Genomic DNA, 21,005 nt, shown 5'->3' with positions numbered 1-21,005 from the left:
CAATGGATTCATTGATTGGTATTGTTGCCAGCCAAAACTATCAACATGTAGAAAGTTAGGAGGCAAAAGCCAGGTTTATCATAAACGCTTCACTATAAGCCTAGAATTCTCAAATAATTCTGGGACAGGAAACAGAGATTTCCTAAAGCTTTCTAAATACATTGGAGAAATGAAGGAAAAGAATATAATTTTTTAATTATAGCTACCAGAAGGAGAAAGGAATTTACAAAGAAATTTTCAACACCCAGCAGAAGAAAGTTTACATTTCAAAGATAACTGAAGCAAAATAAATTACATCAGATCTAGTTCATCAATAATCATTAAGAAGAGAGGAATTTAGGATTTACAGCTACCAGGTGAGTATCCATAAATTCTTCCTTCCCCTCTTCCACCATTTCTTATTTCCATCAAAATAATTGGGAGTCTTAGGAAAATCTCAGCTGGCTATGTGACTTTCCTCACAGTTAAGTGCCCATATTAGACTCCAGTAATAATGGATAAAAATAAATTTAAGAACTCTTATGACATTTTCATCTTACACTTTTTGCTTTCTCACTCCTATCTTTTGTCTCTCATTGAGGCCATCTTTTATTGTCACAGACTCCCAAGTGGGGGGGGGGGGGAGGCCCTGCCTATTTTTTTTTTTAAGCACTTTATACTTTTTCAGTATATAACTTCTAACCTCTCCCTCTCCTCCCCTCACACTCCCTGCTGCGTGATAGGGGCTCTGCATATGGCTTGCTTTCTGTTAATGAAGTTAATGGGCAGCTGGAGCAGTGGCTACAATTCACTAAGGGGATTGCTTGATATCAGCCAGTTCGGGGCACCCAGGGTCCTGGGGTGCTAGTAGAGATGTGATTTGGTATTACCCTTTTCCCTGACAGTCTCTTTATTGGGTCTCAAGGTATGGCTTCTGAGGTAGGAGTTGTCTCCTACAACTCCCACCCTCCCACCAATAACTGCATGTAGGCAGTGTAGATTTTGGATTGTGGATGGGGTTTGCAGTTCCTCAGCAATTCAAGGCCATTGAAGGGAATTGCTTTCTGAAAAACCTGAGAAAAGACAGAAAGGGTACCCCATAGGTAGGATGGGCTCCTTTCATCAATGTTGGTGGGTAACAGCAATTAAAGATATACTCAGGGCCTGTCAGCTGTTAAAGTTCCATGCAATTAATTATGGGATCTGCCCCCTTAGTATAGAGAGGCAGGCTAGCTAGTCAGCTCCCTTTTTATCAATACTTGGTTGGAAATGAATTGAGGTACTGAATTTCTAGGTGAGTGGATTCCCTACTTTTGAATCTCTGGCTCTTCCTTCTTTCCTGTTCCCATACATTTTTGTGCGTAGGGGCTTGCACGGTCCCATTTTTCTGTCAACATTAGCTGTGTTATAGCAGCTTGACAATATCCCAGCTTGCTCAAAGTTAACAGGGGGTGAAAGAGAAAAGTGCAGTACCTGAAGCAGTGCATTTGAAGCAGTTCTTAACTGCCTGCTTGATTCCCTCTTATTCCTTCTTGTTGGGGAGGTCAGCTAGGGGTCTGGGCCAGGCAGCATTTTAAAGTCCAAGGAAGCTCACCATGAGGGCCAGCAACTTCCATTCCCCAGATATGAGGAATCTTACACTGAAGAAGACACCTACAAGGCTTCTTGTTGACTGGGGGGATGTCTCCACTTAATACACTTAAGTTGTATTTTAATTTCAAGGGATCCATCTTTAGGATTTCCTGAATGTCGGCTGGCCTAAAAGCCAATTACTGGGCACCTTATCATAACCTTGATTTAGGTAGGTAGCTGCAGCAGATAGTGAACATAATAGGCAATCCTGGGTATGAGGCAGCTTCAGAATGTTTCTTTATTGACCTCAAATCCCATCCTCATTACCACTTTCAGTACAGGTTGAGTAAAGTTCAGGACCCAAAGGTAGAATACAAGGAAGTTCAGAACAACCTTTGAAATATTTGTTGTATCATGGGTAGCAGGCCAGCCCTGGTTTCAGAAGGAATTCAAGTTCTACCTGTGTGACCATGGCCCAGACCATAAATTCATGATGTTGCCAGCCTGCATAGGTGAAGGAAGATTTGCAGTGAGAGATGAAACACTGATGAAATCACAGGTCTGGACCAGTAGAAAAGAAAAAAAAGTCATTCATTAAGTGTACTATATTTCATGCTATATATTCTACTGTGACTGCCCTCTAGGAAACAAATGAAGCAATTATTCAACAAAACTGTGTGTGCGCGTGCATGCGCATGTGTGGAGAGCAAGCATATATTTGGCTTTTTGCGTCTGATAGTGCTGAAATTAAAGTAGGTGTTCAGTAAGTGGTTGGTGATTATCAAGTGGAAGTTTTGCAGCATTTACAAAACCGTAGAATTTTTTGGAGTTGGCAGAGGGACTATAAAAGACATCTGCTACATCTCTCCCATTTTTACAGAGGAAACTGAGTGCCAGAAAAGTGAAATATGAACTTCGCAAGACATCGTAAGTGGCAGAATTAGTGTAAAGACCATTAGCAAATCACAACCTCTCCATATCTCAATTTCCTCATATGTAAAATGGACATAGTAATATCCTACTCAGTGCTTTGTAAACCTTAAAGTACAGTACACATATCAGCTAATAATAATGAAGAGAGTGTGGTATGGTAGAAAGAGGACTGAATTTTGAGTCAGATGACCTGGGTTTCAAATCCCCTCTCTATTACTACCTCTGTGACCCTAGGCAAGTCTCACTTAGTTTATTTGGGCCTTAGTTTCCTTATATTTGAAATAAGAGGGTTAGATTAGATAATCTCTTAAGATTTTTCCTAGTTCTAAAGCCAATGAAATTTCCAAACTCAGCAGAAACAGAGCCTCTGACTCCTATACCTTCCTCTTTTCTTCAGTTACAAAATCTTTGTGGAGAATCTTTTTAAGAAAAAATAAGTGACTGTACACTTAACCTTTTAAAAAGACAGCCAAGCACATATTCAACTATTTGTAAATTCATTTCTGTGTTCAGTATGTTTGTAGCAGCTGATTAGTTATTTCCTTTCTATCCTCTTTCTTCTATGTTCAGTCATTGCTGTATTTATATGTACATTACTCTTCATGTGCTTACAGTGTATTTGTTTATACCATTATTCAGTTGCACAGGATCATAGATAGAGAGCCATCTAGTCCAGCCTACTCATTCCATGGGGCAGCTAGGTGGTTCAGTGAATTAGAGTGCTGGACTTTGAGTCTGGAAGACTATCTTTGGGAGTTCCAGTCTGGCCTCAGACGCTTAGTAGTTTTGTGACCATGGGCAAGTCATTTAACCCTGTTTGCCTCAGTTTCCTCATCTGTAAAATGAGCTGGAGGAAGAAATAGCAAACCCTCCAGTATCTTTGCCAAACAAATCCCAAATGGGGTCATGAAGAATTGGACAGGACTGAAGTAACCAGACAACAACAACTCATTTTACAGATGAATAATTTGCCCAAGGTCACACTGGCAGCAAGCATCTGAGGTAGGATATGCAACCAGATCCTCTGTTGGGACTGCCTGTGCTTATTCTACTATACTGTGCTGTTTTCCTTACTTTCAGTTACTTTACAGAGCCTTCCTGATTCCGTTTGTGTTTCTCATTTTTATCATTTTGATGGCATTTTAGATATATTATAATTTATTTAGTTATTCAACGTTGTAGATATACTACAGTTTATTTAGTCAACAGATGTTGGATTTTTTTTCAGTTCTTTGCTATTATAAATAATAGTCACTTATATGTATGTATGTTTGTATTTATGTATGTATGTTTATATGTATGTGTAATATATATTTCTTCTATATGGTGATATATTCTTTCCTCAAAATGTGATTATTGGGTCAAAGGGTATGATTATGTACTGGCAGGTTTCCCTTGTGTGGAGAATATTAAACATTTTGATTTTGATGGTGTTTTCATAATCTCAACTTGAAAATAACTCATTCTTTACTGGTTTTTAAATTTTTTTTTAAAGTCTATTTATGTGTTTAACTGAGTCCGTATGCATGGCTGTTTACTTTCTCTGACACCCCCCCCCCCGTTTTAATTTTCTGCCACATGTGAATATATTTTCCTTAGGGCACAAAGACTAGAATTCAGAGTTTGAAAAAAAATTCCCAAATAGCACATTTCCAGTATTTCTTTAGGTTTCTCAGCCATTCCTAGCTGTAACACAGTAATATGGACATAGCTGGTAAGTTGCCTTTTACTAGGCTTATTATCATGCAAATAGGCAGTTTATCTAGGAGTATGGTGAAGGGGAGCTGTAGCTACCAGAAACCTTTTGGTATTATTCAAATTAATGTGATTATACTTCCCAAGTGTTTAGTAACAGATGTTTCTGTTTCTAAGTTTCTGAGCAGCGTGACTTCATTGTATTAATAATGGAGTGACGGAGTAGTAGTGTTGGTTTTGTGCACCCTAATGTTGGAACTCATTATGCACTATTCTTTTGGCACATCTTTTTAATGCATGCTGTCAATCCCAATAAATTACTTAACTAGACATCAAAGCTTAACCAAGTCTGGTTGCACTTTATGCTATTGCCACTTGGGGGTAGTCTTACATCATGCAAAAATTGAGTAAGTCTCACTATAAGTAACTTGTGTTGGCTCTCAGCCGTTTGAATTTTTTCCATTGTACTTAGATCATTAAAAGAAAACTGGACCACTGTATATTTTTGAGTTTAAGATTTTCTTTTCATTCTTTCCTGTTTTTTGAGTATTTTTATGAAAATGAACACAATACAGCAAATACAAATTTAATTTTTTGATAATCTTATTACACAAGGGTTGATATAAGCTGTCTGTCCTTTACGGGGTATCTTTGCAGAATTTCTTGCAATGAGGTTAATAATAGGATTACATTGTTATGGAGAGAAAAATCCCAGTCTGTGTTTTAAAGCTCATTTTTTTCAAGCAAGAGAGAAGACAAAGAAGTAGTTGGATTGATTATGTTAATTTGAAATGCCAAAAGAGAAATAAGTCAGTTCTGCCATCCTTGTACTTAGGTTTATTAGGACAGCTAACCCTTTTGTCAGAAACTGTTAATATGGAAAATCCTAGGTAAACTTTGTGGGATTTTTCCTACTTGTCTTGACCATAGCTCTCACCCAGGAAAACTGGGGAAATATAATCATAGTACAGCAGGTATACAAAGGCTGATTTCGCAAGCACACGATTTACAGTATTATAGAAGAAAGTTTTATTTAAAAAATGGAGACCCTTGAATAAAGCAACCATTAATTCCAAAGATGTATATAAATATAGGGCACCTTTGGTGGAGGCCCACCTTACAAGACAAGTTTTTATTTATGTTTTTGTTTTTCTATATCATCCTCACTTTCCTTCTCTCTCCCCTTCCCAGAGAGCCATCCCATATACAAACACACATACACACATACACAAACACAGAGGGGGGGAAAAAAAGAGGAAAAAAAATCAGCATAACTGATCAATACATCAAAAAAGTCTGAAAATAAATGCAATGTACAGTTTCAAAATAAAAAAAGTATAACTTTTCTCAGAATGTTTATTTTTAAATTGTGATTTTAAGTGTTTGTTGATATGCTTTTTGAAAATCACAATCATTTCTTTAGGTCAAAGGGATAATGATTATAATAGTACTTAGCATCTATACTGTGCTTTAAGATTTGCAAAACACTTTACGAATCTTAAATCCTCATAGGGTAGTACTATTTTAGGGTAGTGCTATTATCCCCATTTTACTGATGAGGAAACTGAGCCAGACAGAGGTTATGTTTCTGGCCTGGGGTGATACAGCTAGTAAGTATCTGAAGCCAGATTTGAACTCATGTTTTTGTGACTCCCAAGTTCAGCATGCTATCTATTGGATCACTTAGCTGCTTCACAATTTAATACAGTTTCTCTAATAATTCCAATTTTTTTCTAGAATAATTTGACCAGTTTATAGCCCTATCCAAAATGTATATACCTGACTTTCTATAACTCCTAAAATACTACTAAGTTTTGATTTGAAAGATACTTGGCATTAACCTAATTGCTTAGTTATACGTGTGAATTATTTCAGAATTTACCAGAACAAAATTATTATTCAAATGTAATTTTAACCACTCCTTACCATTCAGTCATGTTGGCCTGTTGTACTTTTCACTATTTATTTCAATTTCAGTTTTGTGAATTTGAGGAAATGACACTTGTATACTTAGTATATAACACTGTTAGCCTCTTGAGGGCAGAAACTTTCTTATACATCCTCGTATTCCTTATGGTGGCTACCACAGTAGTTTGCACACAGTAGGCATTCAGAAATGTTAAATAGTTACTGACCAACAAGGTGGAACTTTTTTCATCTGAGGATTTCCATGGTAACAGGAGACTGTTTGTAAGTCTGAAATCCAGTGTAGGGATATTCTGAGAGATGAGGTAGTTGATTATTGGGCATAAAATTGAGTCATGAAAAAAGTGACAAAAGAGCACATGTTAGGATGACATGTAACAGTACAGTTTCATTACTTTGTTTTTATTCCACTGTAGTTTCCAACATAATTTATAAATATTAAAATTATGTTCTTTTTCTAACTACTTAAGGTCAGGCAAGCTCAATATAACATTTCAGTAACCTGATTCCTTGCTTAGAAAAAAGAATTTATGTGCCATTGAATTTTGAAGTGTTGTGGTTTTTTTTGTCAACAGAAATTCACTTCAGTTGAACAAATTCCATTCAGTCAACATTTATCAAGCCCTGATAATGTGCAGTTGTGCCTCATTCTACCTGTGTGATCTTGAGTACTGGGGATATGAAGATAAAAAATGGTTCTCCCTGTCCTTAAGCTAAGAGCTAATATTTATATAGCACTTTCTATGTGTTAGGCATTGTGCTAAGCACTTTACAATTATTATTTTATTTGATCCTCACAATAGGCCTGGGAGGTAGGTGCTGTTATTATCCTCATTTTACAGATGAAGAAACTGAAGCAAACAGAGGTTCAGTGACTTGCTCAAGGTCAAGCTAGTAACTCTTTTGAGGCTGGATTTGAACTGGGTCTTCCTGACTCCAGGCCTAGCCCTCTATCCATTGTGTCACCCAGCTGCCTAAAGTTTCTTAAGGAACTTGCATTCTGTTGAGGGGTGGAGTGGGGGAAGTAGGACACATAGACGTAAGCATAATAGAAAATAGATTGTCATGGGGGCAAAGGAGAAATCAAGAATTTGTAGGAAAATTGGAAGGAGAGAATAATTTGAGGAGTCAGAATCAGGGAAGGGTGGGTGTATGGAAATTGTGTCAGGTGAGCCTTGAAGGCTGATGAAGATGGCATAAGGTAGAGATTAGGAAAGAGGGTCTTTCAGGGATGAGCCTGTGCACATGCACAGATGCATGTTGATTTTGGGGGTAGATTGGAGGCAGATTGTCAAGTGCCTTACTAAGTAGTTTGTATTTTATTCAAGGGGACCAGGGAATCTGCTTTATTTTGGCAGCTCTGTGAAAACTGGGGTGGAGAGGGAATGTGGTTGGAGGTGGCTAGGGAGAAAAATTTGGAGGCGGCTAGGGAGAAAAATTTGGAGGCTACTGTGAGTCTTAGTGGGATGTAATTGGTGGTAATGTGAATAGAGAGAAGCAGAGATACATGAGAGACGTTGTAGAGATGGCATTAACAGGACTTAGAATCTTGGGATTAAGGGAGAAGGAAGTCTCCAAAATTGCTTTGAGATTTTAAGATTAGGTGACTTGAAGGCTGGTGGTATGTGCAAGAGAAATAAGTATTTTGAGAGGAGGGTCAGAATTAAGAGGGCAGATACTGAGTTCAGTTTTAGACCTATTGAGTTTGAAGTGCTGATGGCTGGGTAGAGATATATGGCAGGTATTTGGAGACTCAAGATTGAAGTTAAAGGGTCGTATCTGGGTTGTGTACATATATGTAGTAGTCATCTGCATAGAGGTGAGAATTGAACTCTTGAGAGCAGATGACAGTGAGGAAAAATAAGGAGATCCTAGGATAGCGTCTTGAAGGAGCATCACATTTAGGGGAGCAGAGGAGAAGAAATGAGCAAATAAAGGACACTGAGCAGAAACTGTTAGATACTTAGGAAGGAAAACCAGGAAAGAACAGTGTCATGTTAATTCAGGAAGGAGTGAGTATCCAGTAGAAGGGGTGGTTTTCGGTATTTTCAGATGCTGCAGAAAGATCAAGGAGATTGAGGATTGAAAAAGAGGTTTTCAAAAACTTGGCAATTACATAGAAGTCAATTAAAAGGTCATGTGGTTGGTGCAAACAGACTATAATAATTGTGAGGAAAAGGTGTCAGCAAAAAATTGTATGACATTTGGGCTAGTCATGTGGAAGATGGATGGATGACAAGTGGATGGCCAGAATGCTAAAATGAGAAAAGCCTCTAGCATGTTGGGTGTATCCTCTCTAGTGAACTTTCTAGTACAGAAGAGAGTAGAGGGCCCAGTGCAGAGCCTTAGGGTATACCCAGAGTTAGAAGGCCTGAAATGGATGATAAGCCAGCAAAGGAGATGGAGAAAGAATGGTTATACAGGTAGGGTGAAAACTAAGAGAGAATTGTCATGAAAACCCAGAGAAGATGGAGTATCCAGGAGGAGAGGGTGGTCAGCAGTGTCAGATGCTGCAAAGAGGTTGAGAAGGATTAGGACTGAGATTTGGTAGGTCATTGGAAACTTGAGAGAAAACTGTTCCAATTGAGTGATGAGATCAGAAGGTAGATTACAAAGAGAGGGAGAGAAGAGGAATTGGAAGCAGTGGGTATAGATGGCTTTTTCTTGGAGTTGTCTGAGTAGGGGGGAAATACAAGATGATAGCTTGAAGAGATGAAATAGTTTAGTGAGGGATTTTTTTTTTAGGCAATTGGGGGTTAAGTGACTTGCCCAGGGTCACACAGCTAGTAACTGTCAAGTGTTTGATCTGAGGCCAGATTTGAACTCATCTTCCTGACTTCAGGGCTGGTGCTGTATCCACTGCACCACCTAGCTGCCCCATTAATGAGGGATTTTTAAGGAGGTGTTGGAGATGATGATGAGGACTAAGGATAGCATTAGCAGATATTTGGGCATTTTTATTAGCCATGAGGAAGAAATCGCTAGATGAAGAGAGATTGAAGATTATTGTTGTTGAGTTGTTTCCGTCATGTCTGACCCTTCTTGATCTTATTGGGGTTTTCTTGGCAATGATACTGGAGTGGTTTGTGGTTTCCTTCTCCAGATCATTTTATAGATAAAGAAACTGAGGCAAACAGGTCACACAGCTAGTAAATGTGTGAGGCAAGATTTGAATTCGGGTCTTCCTGACTCTAGGGCTGGAGCTCTATCCACTATGCCACCTAGCTACCCTCTAACGAAGAGTAGAGGGGGGATAATAGATGGGATAATCTACAGAAGAGGGGAGGAGGGTGAGATTAGGGGGCATCATCCTTGTCCTGCTTTCTAACTCTGGCTGAACTTTAAAACTACCTTGAGCCCCCTTCTCTTCTCTTTGTATGCTCTTTCTCTTGGTGATCTCATGAAATCCCTTGGATCTAATTATCACCTCTTGCCACTGTATGTCTCAGATTTTAATATACAGCTCTAATTTCCCTCCATCAGTCTTGTATCACCTTTTGGACATTTTAAATTATATCCTCCGTAGACATCTCAGACTCGATATGCTTATCAAACTGAGTAATCTTTCCCTCCGATTCACCTCACTTCTGAACTTTTTCCATTTTTGTCTAGGCCCAGACACTGCTATATTTCCAGTCACCCAGGTTCACAACCTCACTATCAGCCCTGACTCATCCCTTTTCCCACATAATCAGTCATTGGATCTTAGACCTAGAGTTTGACCTCAGAGGTCATCTGATCTACCATTTCATTTTACATGGGAGGAAACTAAGGCCAAGGAAGGCTAAATGGCTTCCCCTAAAGCCAAAACAGGAAGTAAATGTCAGGAGATTTGAATTCACCAACGGTATAAGATTGGGATGGGAGGAAAGATTAGCCACTGCAGGAGAGATGGAAAGGACTTGAGCGGTGGAGGGATCTGAGATGGTGGTGAAAGCTAAGAATAGGATTAAGGGTTTTAAGGTTTAGGACTAGATGAAATAATAAAAGATTATGATCAGATAAAAAGGACTGGATTTTTGATCATTTGTGGGTAATGGTAAGATGAAGGGTCTGACCATCCCTATGTGTAGCTGAGGTGAAGTGGAGATACAGGATGTGGAAGTTGAGTCAGTAGGAAATATGGGTATTTGAGGGAATATCAACATGTACGTTGTGTCTTCTGGTATGAAGGCAGAAGTTGGAATGGAGAGGAAGTCTGGGAGCTGGGCATTAAAGTCACTGGGGAAGGAGAGGGAATGTCTTGAGGATTGGTAGGTAATGGCCATCATTATCTGCATTGAGTAATAAATTTGGGTAGCCTTACCTTAGAAGAGACCTTGTTGATTAATTCAGTGGTATCTGGAGAATCTGGAAATGGCAATGTAGAGGAAGGAGTGTAATTCCCTTAACCATGACCAGTGAGTTTGGAGTATGAAAGAAAGAGCAGTCTGTTCTGGGCAGGATAGCTAGTGTTTACAAGAGGGATCCTGGTCTCAGTGTTGGAAGGACGAAGGGTCAAGGAAGGAAGAGTTTTAAAATGAGAGAAAGTTATTAAGTAGGTATTCCCAAGGGTATGGTAGAAGGGCCACACAGATCTGGAGTGGGACTTTGTGGGGTGTGAGAAGGGTTGAAGGGAAAGGGAATGAAGGATCAGATAAGTGGGGTTGTGGAGGGGCATTTGTTTTTTGGCTGTCAGGAATTCAGTGTCAATGAGAAGGGAACAATAAGAGGTTGTGGGAGCATGCTAACAATTAGGGAATGAGTCCAGTCAGAGTATCAAAGACCTGCACTTGAGGAAGGTAGGAGATTGGAAGATTTAAGATTATTCCATGAATTAGGGAGAAATTCAAGAGGACTCAAAGATTTTAATTAGGTTGTTTATGTAAATCAGACATTCCCAAACTTATTTGGCCTACTGCCCCTTTTGAAAAAAAAAATCACTCAGTGCACACCCCCCCAATCTACTTTCTTTAAGCCTTTAACGGTTTTTTAAAAAAATTTGCATCATTTCAAAAATATATAAAAAATTTTTAAAAAAATGATGCATTTTAAATTTAATAATTTATTGTAAATTTGTGAGTTTTTTCCTGCATTGAAATTTTGATAATGCGATATTGCATCATGCAACCGTGTATTATCATATTGTAAACAAATCATTACATGCACATATTCCTGCTGATACATACTAGACTTCCTGATAATTCATGACAGGCTCACAAACACTTGCTTCTTAACAGCTGTCAGTGGACTTAACCACTGATGGGTTATAACTCGCATTTTGTGTATTTATTTGGAAAATAATGTAATCACCATGACATTAACTCTGTTACACAACAGATGAAATCTGTATGAACGGTTTTTCAAAATTTTCTTCTCCTTTCCTTATGCTTCTGCTGCCCCCTTATGTTTATTCAATGCCCCTCAATTGCACCGAAGGCTACTCCTGCCCACCTGGATCATTCTAGCATGTGCCTCCTCCCACCCAGGGAGCGGATTGCCCACTTTGGGAACTTTTGGAATGAATCTCAGGTTTAATGTCCTGCATTTGCAGGGGGCAGGCAGGGAAGAGAAAGGTAGAGAGGCCTGGGGACTAGGTGGCTTTAAAAGGATAGCGAATTAGTTTTTGCTTTGTTGTGCCTTCCATGTGGAGCCTTTTCTTTTGCTCATAGTGGGAGAAGGGAGGGCCTCTTAGACGGGTGGTACTTAAAAATGGTCCTAAAGGTGAAAGAAGTCCTTTGCTAACAGTATCTCGCATTAAATAGTGCCTCTCTTAACAATAAGGAAATGTACTGGGCAATTAATAGGTTTACAACCAAACTCAGTTTTCCTAAGGATTTCTGATGTGGAAATCATTTTTTAAAAAAATCTCATTTTTTATCAATAGCTTTGCTTTTACATCACCTTTATTTCTGAATGTATTCATCCTCTCTAACACAATGAGCTATCCTTTTTAACAAAGATTAAAAAAAGAAAAGGGAAAGCAGTTTAGAAAAACCAATTCACATCAGCCTTGTCTCCCATTATATACACTGTTCTACACCCCGCTACTTTATAAAGGGGTGAAGAGTGGTGGTACATTTTCTTCTCCAGAGTCATTATTTGTAAATAATGTAGTGCTGCCTGGCACATAGTAAGTGCTTCATAAATGCTTTTTTCCAATGTTGAGGGGAATCACAATTTTCCTAAAAAACAAATTTGAAAACACTAAGATCAGGCTTCACTGAGACTTCATTTTTAAATTCACAAGTGTACTTTTTCTAATAATTAGATAGATTTTGAATATTGTTTTTTGTGAAATACAATTGAACAGATATTTCTTTTTACCTTACAGTGAATGATTTAGGAGGGGACTTCAAGGGAATAGGAAAAAGCTCCACAGCTGCTGATAATGTTGTTGAAGAAATAAGGAAGAAAGGGGGAAAAGCTGTGGCTAACTATGGTATGTTATTTGAAAATAATTTTCCTATATTTTTGTTTACTTTATTTGAGCTAATGAAGATATTTAAATTAAAAATAAACTTATATTGGGCAAACTCAAAAGATCCCTTTACAGAGGAGAAATACCCTGAGTGATAAGTACTTTCTAACTGGGCCCATCTAATCTGACTGTATATCTGATAGGTGGGAAAGAATTTCTCAACTACTGAAGCCTATGGTTTTTCCAAATTACAATTTATGGCTCTCTCAGATGTGGTCCTCAGATTTTGGGGGGAAAAGAATAACTTCTGCCCTTGCTTTCATATAACCTGTTTCATTTGTATTAAGAAAAAAAATATGTATGTATATTATACTAGAAGTACATATTGGGGAAAAAACACTTTACCACTGGCACAATAATTATTGAGGTCTTTCATCTTTTACAGAAAATTAAATTATGAGCCAAATAAAGTAGAAACTTTCTTTTTTACTTTTGAATATCGTAGCAGTAACTTTAAGAGACTCTTAAGGAACAAATTTATTTCCTAAAAGCAGTTGTGACTATCTCTTCTAAAAATCACTGTTATTTACGTTGAGTATTAAGAATCAAATTGCCTTTAAAGTTTTAGGGGATAGGAAAGCATTCTAGAACATTTTTTTTTACTGCTGCTTGGTTAACTGTAATTATATTTAATAAGTATATGTTCCAACATATTAAGTAGAAATTGTTCTGTACTGGGAATATGGAGCAGTCTTTTCCAAATCATTCTTTTTCTTACCCTTTTTTTCCTTTAGAGCTAATTCATTTGTATTTGTATTCCCATTTAGTATTTGCCATTAAAAATGGCACTTTTCCTTGGGCATAATTTGGATTTCTGTGTCAGTCACATAATTTGCCCCACTTACATTGGAAAATATTTGTGAAGTATGCTGAAATTTGTACCTATTTTCCTTCAGATTCTGTGGAAGCTGGAGAGAAGGTTGTGAAGACAGCACTTGATGCTTTTGGAAAAATAGGTGATTTGTCTTTTAGTTTATAATTAAAACAGTGCCTGCCATTTTCTGATAAATTACTCTTAATTTTTCCTCTGTGTTTATTTTATTTTGCACTTTGAAATTCATCCTAAAGAATTGGACTTTTCATCAGAGGGACCTTTGAAGGGCATCTTGGGCTACACAGAGGACCTGTGACTTGAGGCAGTTGGGGTTAAGTGACTTGCTTAGTGTCATACAGCTAGTAAATGTTGTGTGTCTGTGGCTGGATTTGAACTCCTAGCCTCCTGACTCCAGGGCCAGTGCTCTACCTACTGTGACATCTAGCTGTTACTATCCAGTGACTTTAACAGCGACACCTACTCCTCTGCCTTAGATGCTAGTGCTGGTATTGCCCTCAACGACCAATTTGTCAAGCTCATTTCCTGATATGACAATGAGTATGGTTATAGCAACCAGATAGTAGACCTCATGGCCTCCATGGCCTCCAAGAAGTAAAGTGGAAGGCTGTGGACCTTCATCCCCAGCCAAAAAAAGGAGTTCCACCACTGGGGAGCCTACATTCCTAATCTACATTCCTATACTGGGGATTCCATGTCCCATTCACATCCTTGTCCCAAAACACCCCTGTAGTAGAGGGGAGAAGCCTAGAGTCCTGTATTGTGTACCACCACATTTAGTGCAAAAAAAAAAAATTGGACTTTTTAGATATATGAAATTATATAAAATGTTTAATTTCTACAGATGCTTGTTAGTCTTAAAATGTTGTCGACTTCACATTCTTTCATTGTCCTGTTAATATTAGTAAGGGCAGCTTGAACTTGTTTTTGCAACAGTGGCTGTTTATTGTACCTAAAATGAGCACATAAAATATTGAAAAAGATGATAGTCTGAAGGCAGATGTAACAGTAACAAAAAGCTTTCTTTTAGATGAATGGATGTAATGACAGATTCAAATTAAACAAAATCATTTCAGTAGGAGAATATTGAACTGTATGTATTGAGTTTAGCTTAGCTATATCTAGTATAGTGTTATTCATAATAAATACTTAATAAAAATTGTTAATTAGTGAAAGGATTGTTGCTGAAAATTTCAAATAGTATATACATTCTAAAAGCTATTTGAATTTTAAAAGCTTATTTTAAAAACATTTGGAAGCATATGTTTTAAACAAAAAATCCAATAGATTATTTAATATTTTGGACTGACATTCCTATCTACAATATTACTTGACAGTAGAGAAGAGATGGATCATAAATTTTCTAGGTTGAAATACAGAATCAGCTTGAGATAAAATTTTATCATGGTGCCAGATTTTGCCATCTTTTTCTTGCAATATCAAGATTTGATTATGTGTCCAAGAACATAGTTATATTAGAGCCTGTTTATAATTTTAATATATTTAGCAAATTGTCAGGCTACTAATTTGGGAGGATAACACTGTTCTCTTTGGTTTAGTTTTCTAGGTGGACAAATTGTATGAGAGGCTGATAATTGTCACTCAAAAGTAAAATGACAAAGATAAGTGTTTAGAGTGCTGATTCAGTGGCAGTTGTTGAGAGGAAACAATGGAATTGTAATAGGAGGTAGTGAAAACATAGAGTCAATAGACATGAGAGTTTAGAATTAAGGATGAAATAACTGGCTGATGAATTTAGATATTATTTCAGGCACAAAAATCTCATTTCATTGTTTTTCTTTGCCTTTTAACTTTGTTAAAAATTTTTTGAAAGCAATATGAGTTTTAAAGTTGTAAGCTGATACAAAGTAGTATGCTTACATATAATATTTGTGCCTTTTTTTTGACAGATATTGTTATAAACAATGCTGGGTGAGTAATGTCTTTTTTCTTTATTAAGATATAATGTAGGTGAAGATTATTTTTCAGTTGTATGATAACTGTTCCCTTCTTTTTTGTTTCCTCAGGATCCTGCGGGATCGTTCCTTTGTTAGGATAAGTGATGAAGACTGGAGTAAGTTATTTTAATAGATTCCTTTGAGATATTCTTATCTACTTTACCCTTTAAGAATTGTGAAACTGGATTAAAAAAACAGCCAAAGACATTTTCAGTTTTTCATATTCCTGTTGTAAAAGATCAATCAACAAGCATTTATTAGGTACTTACCATGTGCCATGTTCTGTGCTATGTGCTAGAAATACCAAGAAAAAAATGAAACAATCCAATGATCAACATTTTCTACAAGTAAAAGTGATAAAAAGCTTGAAATAGTTTTTTTTAAAATCAAGAAAAGTTAAAGCTATTAAATATCCTGCCAAAAGTTACCTAAATGGGGTTGTGCCTTTCAGTTTTTTTTTTCTCATCTGTCTTCTTAATAGCAGCATTTTTTAGGTGTATATGTACTGTACCTCTGGCACACTTAATACTGGTTGTTTTTTTGTTTAGACTTGGAAGGTTTCTGAAGCAGTAGAGTTTCTAAAAACATAAGAAATAGGGGAAAGATAGAACAGTAGAGTGAGATTTCTAGAATTAATAAGACTGTTTGGAAAGTTTCCCTCCATGATTCGACTTAATAAAGTTGAAAGTCAAATATACTCATAACTATGCTGATAGCTACCGCCCTAGTTTAGGTCTTCTATCACCTCTCATCTAGAATGCTATAATAGCCTCCTAATTAGTTTTCTCTGTTTCAGGTATTTCCTTACTCTTACAAGTCTTCCACATAGCTGCCAAATACAGATACTAATGTGATTTTCATAATGCACAAGTTATTCGCCCTCCTGAATAAATTCTGTTGGCTCCTTATCACTTCTAAGATCAGATATAAACTCCTGTGTTCAGCATTTAAAGCTCCGCACAAACTGGTTCCAATTTTCTTTACGTCCTTGTTACATATCACTCCCCTTTCCACACCCTGCAGGTCAGCTAAATTGGACTTCTTGCTGTTCTTCATATGTCATACTCTTAACTCCCATCTCTTAACCTTTGTTCTGGCTTACCCTAATGCCCTAATGCCTTAATACTTGTAAAGCAACCTTTACTTGTCTTCACATTTTATAATCTCTACTTTCTCTCAAGACTCAGCTTGACTTCAAGGTCATTGCATAATTTTAAATATTAAGTATTACTGTGGAAGAGTTGCCATTTTTATACTTGTAGTATGTGTATGGCAGGGTTTTTGTGAGCTCCTTGAAGGTCTGAAACTAATTTTCTTTTTCTTAATAATGCCAGTATTTAGCACAGTGCCTGGCATGTGCTAAGCACTTTTTAAATACTTGTTGGTTGCCTGACCTACACGAGTCCTTTCCTGATTCCTCCAGATGCTGGTGTCTCCCTGAATTACCTTGTTTTTTATACTTATGTAACTTCTATTTTGATTTTATTAATTTATTTTGATTTATCAACAATCACATATGCTTTTGAGTTTAAGATTTTTCTCCCCCCTCCTCCCCACCACCTTTCCCAAGACAGCACACAATCTGATACAGGCAATACATCTACATTCCTATTAAACATATTTTCACATTAGTGAAGTTGTAAGTAAAAATTACTCACTAGTGTTTTGCTTTTGACCATTGCCTCCCTCAGTCCCTCCCTCCCTTTCCTTTTTCTTATCCTTTAGCCTTACTGCTTCTTCCCTCCCTTCTATCCCCCCTCCCTTTTCTTTCCCCTTTTCCCTCCTACTGCCTATAGGGCAAGTTAGATTTCTATACCTAACTGATTATTATTCCCTTCTTGAGCCAAATGTGATGAGAGTAAGGTTCAAACAATGCCCACCCCCTCCCTTCTTTCCCTCTGCTGTAATAGGATTTTGTGGATTTTCCTATAATGTAATTTACTCTTGTCTACCTCCTGCTTTCTAAAATTAGACTAATACACTTACTTGGATCCATTTAACCCACTTGATTACATTTTTTTAACTATTATCCACCCCCCCTTATGTATATTCCTTTAACATGGTGTAATAACAATACAGTTCTCAAGAGTTGTGTCATCTTCCCTTGTAGGGATGTAAACAGTCCACTCTTATTAACAACATTTTGTATCTTTCTGTCCCATTTACCTTTTTATGTCTTTCTTGAATCTTGTACTTGAAGATCAAATTTTTTGTTGAGCTCTGGTCTTTTTATCAGGAAGGTTTGGAAGTCCCTATTTCATTGAATATCCATTTCCTCCCTTGAAAAATCATGCTCATTTTTGCAGTCCAGGCTCCTTTGCCTTACTGAATATCATGTTCCACACCCTGTGGTCTTTTAATGTAGAAGCTGCAAGATCCTGTGTAATCCTGACTATGGTTCCATGATATTTAAGTTGTTTCTTTCTGACTGCTTGCAGTATTTTCTCTTTGACCTGGTAATTTTGGAATTTGGCTACTATATTCCTTGGTGTTTTCATTTTGGGACCTCTTTCAGGAGGTGATCAGTGGATTCTTTCTTTGGCTATTTTACCTTCTGGTTCTAGGACTTCAGGAGAGTTTTCCTTGATGATTGCCTGGAAGATACTGTCCAGGCTCTTTTTTTCATCCTGATTTTCAGGTAGACCAATAATTTTTAAATTGTCTCTCCTGGATCGATTTTCTAGGTCGGTTGTTTTACTGATGAGGTTATTTTAAGTTTTCATCTATTTTTTCATTTTTTTGGTTTCTGTTTGATTCTTGTTCTCTCATAGAGTCATTAGTTTCCATTTGTCCAATTCTAGTTTTTAACAGATTGTTTTCTTCTGTTAGTTTTTGTACTTCCTTCTCCAATTGGTCAATTGTATGTTTAAGGGATTTGTTTTCTTCAGTGTACTTTTTTCCAGTTTGCCAATTGTGTTTTTTAGCTACTTGTTTTCTTTAGTGTACTTTTTTTCCAATTGGCCAGTTGTGTTTTTTTAAGGACTCTTCTACCTCTCTCATTAGATTTTTAAAATCCTTCTTGAGCTCTTCTAAGAAGGCTTTTTGGGCTTCAGACCAGTTCATATTCCCTTTTGATGTTGCAGATGTGGGTTTGTTGACAGTGTTGTCCTCTTCAGACTATCTGTCTTGATCTTCACTCTTTTCATAATATGTATCTATGGTACGTTTCTTTTTATTCATGGTGTTTCTTTATTCCTTGACCTTTAAAGAGATTGAGCTCTCCTGCTGGGGAACAGAGGGCATTGACCCAAGCTTCTTGTGTTGGGAGCCTAGGTCTTGGTCACTGGTTTTGTGTGCTGGGGCCTCTTATGTTGGCAATTGGAAGCTGTAGGGTTCTAGTAGCTTACCTCGTGTTGGGCTGGAATCAGCAAGGCTGGAACTTTCAGGCAATTCTGGGTTGCCCTGCTTTTCCTTTCCTTTAGCTTTCTTCAGCTCCTTTTAGATGGGTGGTACAGGGTGTTTATCTGCCTGGGGCCCCTTGCAATGCTGCCTCCCTCGTTTCTGCTAATGCACTAGGAGATTCCTTTATGGTAGAATGCTAAAGCACCTGGTGGTTTTCTGAGCTGGTTTCCACCGGTTCCCCCCGCCCTCACTGAAGCACTTGGAGGTCCAGGTGTTGGTGTTTGCCTGCTCTGCCGCCTGGGCTTCAGGATCTCTTCCTGGGGTTCTGATGACTTACCTGGTATTGGGTTGGAATCATCAAGGCTGGGGCTTTAGGAAGACTTTAGGTTGCTTTCTTCGGCTCCTTTCAGATGAATGCTGCAGGGTGCTTATCTGCCTGGGGCCCTTTGTAGTGTGGCTTCCCTTATTTTTGCTGAGGCATTGGGAGACCCGTTTGCTGGGCTGCTGCACTGCTGTTCCCTGTCTGTCTTCTAGTTCAGCTGTTCCAGGGTTTTTTTTTCCTGGGGTGATATTTTCTGGGTTTTCAGAAGTTGATAGGGGAGGGTGAGAGCGACTACCTTTTTACTCTGCCATCTTGGCTCCTGGAAGCAGAAGTAACTTCTATTTTGATTTACTCACAGAGGCTACAGTTATTGTTACTATAGTTTTAAGATCCAGATAAGAGCTCAGATGGGATGGTAAGAAAAAAGTAGTTTGTGTTGGCCATTAAAAAAAGTTGGGAAATGTCTTACCAAAGAGTCATTTGTGAAAATGGCTTAACACGAAGTATTTCTTTTAATGGAGTCAGGACTTAGGTACATGCTGTCTGTGATCCATGAGGATCTGTGAAAAATATTGAGTAGAAGGAGCTGAGAAGCTTCTTCCTTTTGGAGTTATTTTACTGTGGTGCTATAAAGAAACTTTGTAAAGAGAATTTTATGATGAGTCTGTGAGGAAGAAGAAATACAGTATAATTTAGAAAGACTTTTCCTGAGGAGAAGAAAAAGAGAAAAAAGGACTAATCTTACAAAGTATTAAGATTAGTAAGAGACTTTAATTAGTGTTTGGAATGACTTGAATGAAGCAAAACTGTTTCCATACAAGAGAAGAGAACTTAGCTACTGTGGTATTGAGGTTTTGAGGGGAATCCGTCTGTGACTTTGGTAATAATTAACATATTCCAAATAGTTACATATGTCTTTATGTTTATTATCACCTTAATTTGTTAACAAATTGCATATATTTGGCAATTTAAATATTTAATTATTGAAAAATAAGAGTAATTACTAATGGGGAAAGGAGGCTTCTTCATTTCATTAAATAACAAGTATTTAATGAACTGGGGTGAAAGCTTGAGCAAATTAATGAAAAATGTGGCAAATTTCTTAATGAGAAATTACAATAACATACTTCTATGTTGTTTTGGAGCTCAGGAGGATAAAATTAAATATAGCAATGAATCCAGTGGCTGGTTGAAATTGGGTGACCTCCAAGGGGATGTGGTCAGACCACAGACCCTATTTAATCTCACTACATGAAGGGTTGAGTGCATCCCTGCTGTGTTACCATCCTGCTACATGAATATGTGTATGTGTTGTCTCATCTCATTAAAAGCTCTGCAAAGGCAAGGACTGCTTTGTTTTTGTTCCTTCTTCCAGTTCTTAACAGTGCCTGACACATAATAAGTACTTAATAAGTTCTTGTTTGTTATGTATTATTTGATATGCTTCAACTTGGCACCTTAAGTTTACTGTTCTCTTAAGTATGAGGAAGGACATGTTAAGCTGTAACTACAACTGCAGTGAAATGGACCACAGTATTCCACATATTTTTTGCTCTAAGAAATTCGGCAGGAGCAGAAGGAAAGGAGTACATCCATAGTACCAGTAATCAGGCATGGGAACACTTTAACTGTTTTTCCTTATCTATTTGAAATACTGTGTTGTACAAGGAAAAAACCTGAACACTATCTTAGGTCTTAGTATAGGGGATGTTTTCCTCTCTCTGACTTTTCCCATCCTTGTCCACTATTTACTATTTTTTCTTCTATTCTGTGTTCTACCCTTTTCCTCCTGTTTTCTCTTAACTTCTCCTTATACTTTCCTCCTTTCCCCAATATGATAATGAAAATGTATACTGTAGACTGAAAGCAAAAATTGGTTAAAATGACAGAAGACATAAAATAAATCCTATCAAAGAGTTGTCTGTCTTCTTCTATAGCATAGCTAAGTTTTTAGTTTAAATTGGACAGAAAAGGTACCATCTGCTT

At 37.5% G+C, this 21,005-nt stretch overlaps 1 protein-coding gene across 1 annotated transcript in view; it reads left to right on the top strand.

Annotated features, from left to right (window-relative positions):
* Nucleotides 1–21,005, top strand: part of HSD17B4 (hydroxysteroid 17-beta dehydrogenase 4) — a 129,089-nt gene that overhangs the window by 15,628 nt on the left and 92,456 nt on the right. Inside the window, exons 3-6 of the mRNA XM_020979018.2 lie at nt 12,419–12,526; nt 13,462–13,521; nt 15,308–15,329; nt 15,425–15,471. Of these exons, the coding sequence (XP_020834677.1) occupies nt 12,419–12,526; nt 13,462–13,521; nt 15,308–15,329; nt 15,425–15,471 (237 nt within the window). The remainder of the gene's footprint in view (nt 1–12,418; nt 12,527–13,461; nt 13,522–15,307; nt 15,330–15,424; nt 15,472–21,005) is intronic.

This window comes from Phascolarctos cinereus, unplaced genomic scaffold (genome assembly GCF_003287225.1).
Source record: "Phascolarctos cinereus isolate Bilbo 61053 unplaced genomic scaffold, phaCin_HiC Scaffold_4;HRSCAF=312, whole genome shotgun sequence".
NCBI classification, from domain to species: Eukaryota; Metazoa; Chordata; class Mammalia; order Diprotodontia; family Phascolarctidae; genus Phascolarctos; species Phascolarctos cinereus.
The sequence above is the reverse complement of the archived record's forward strand: the minus strand, read 5'-3'. Positions and strand labels throughout refer to the sequence as shown.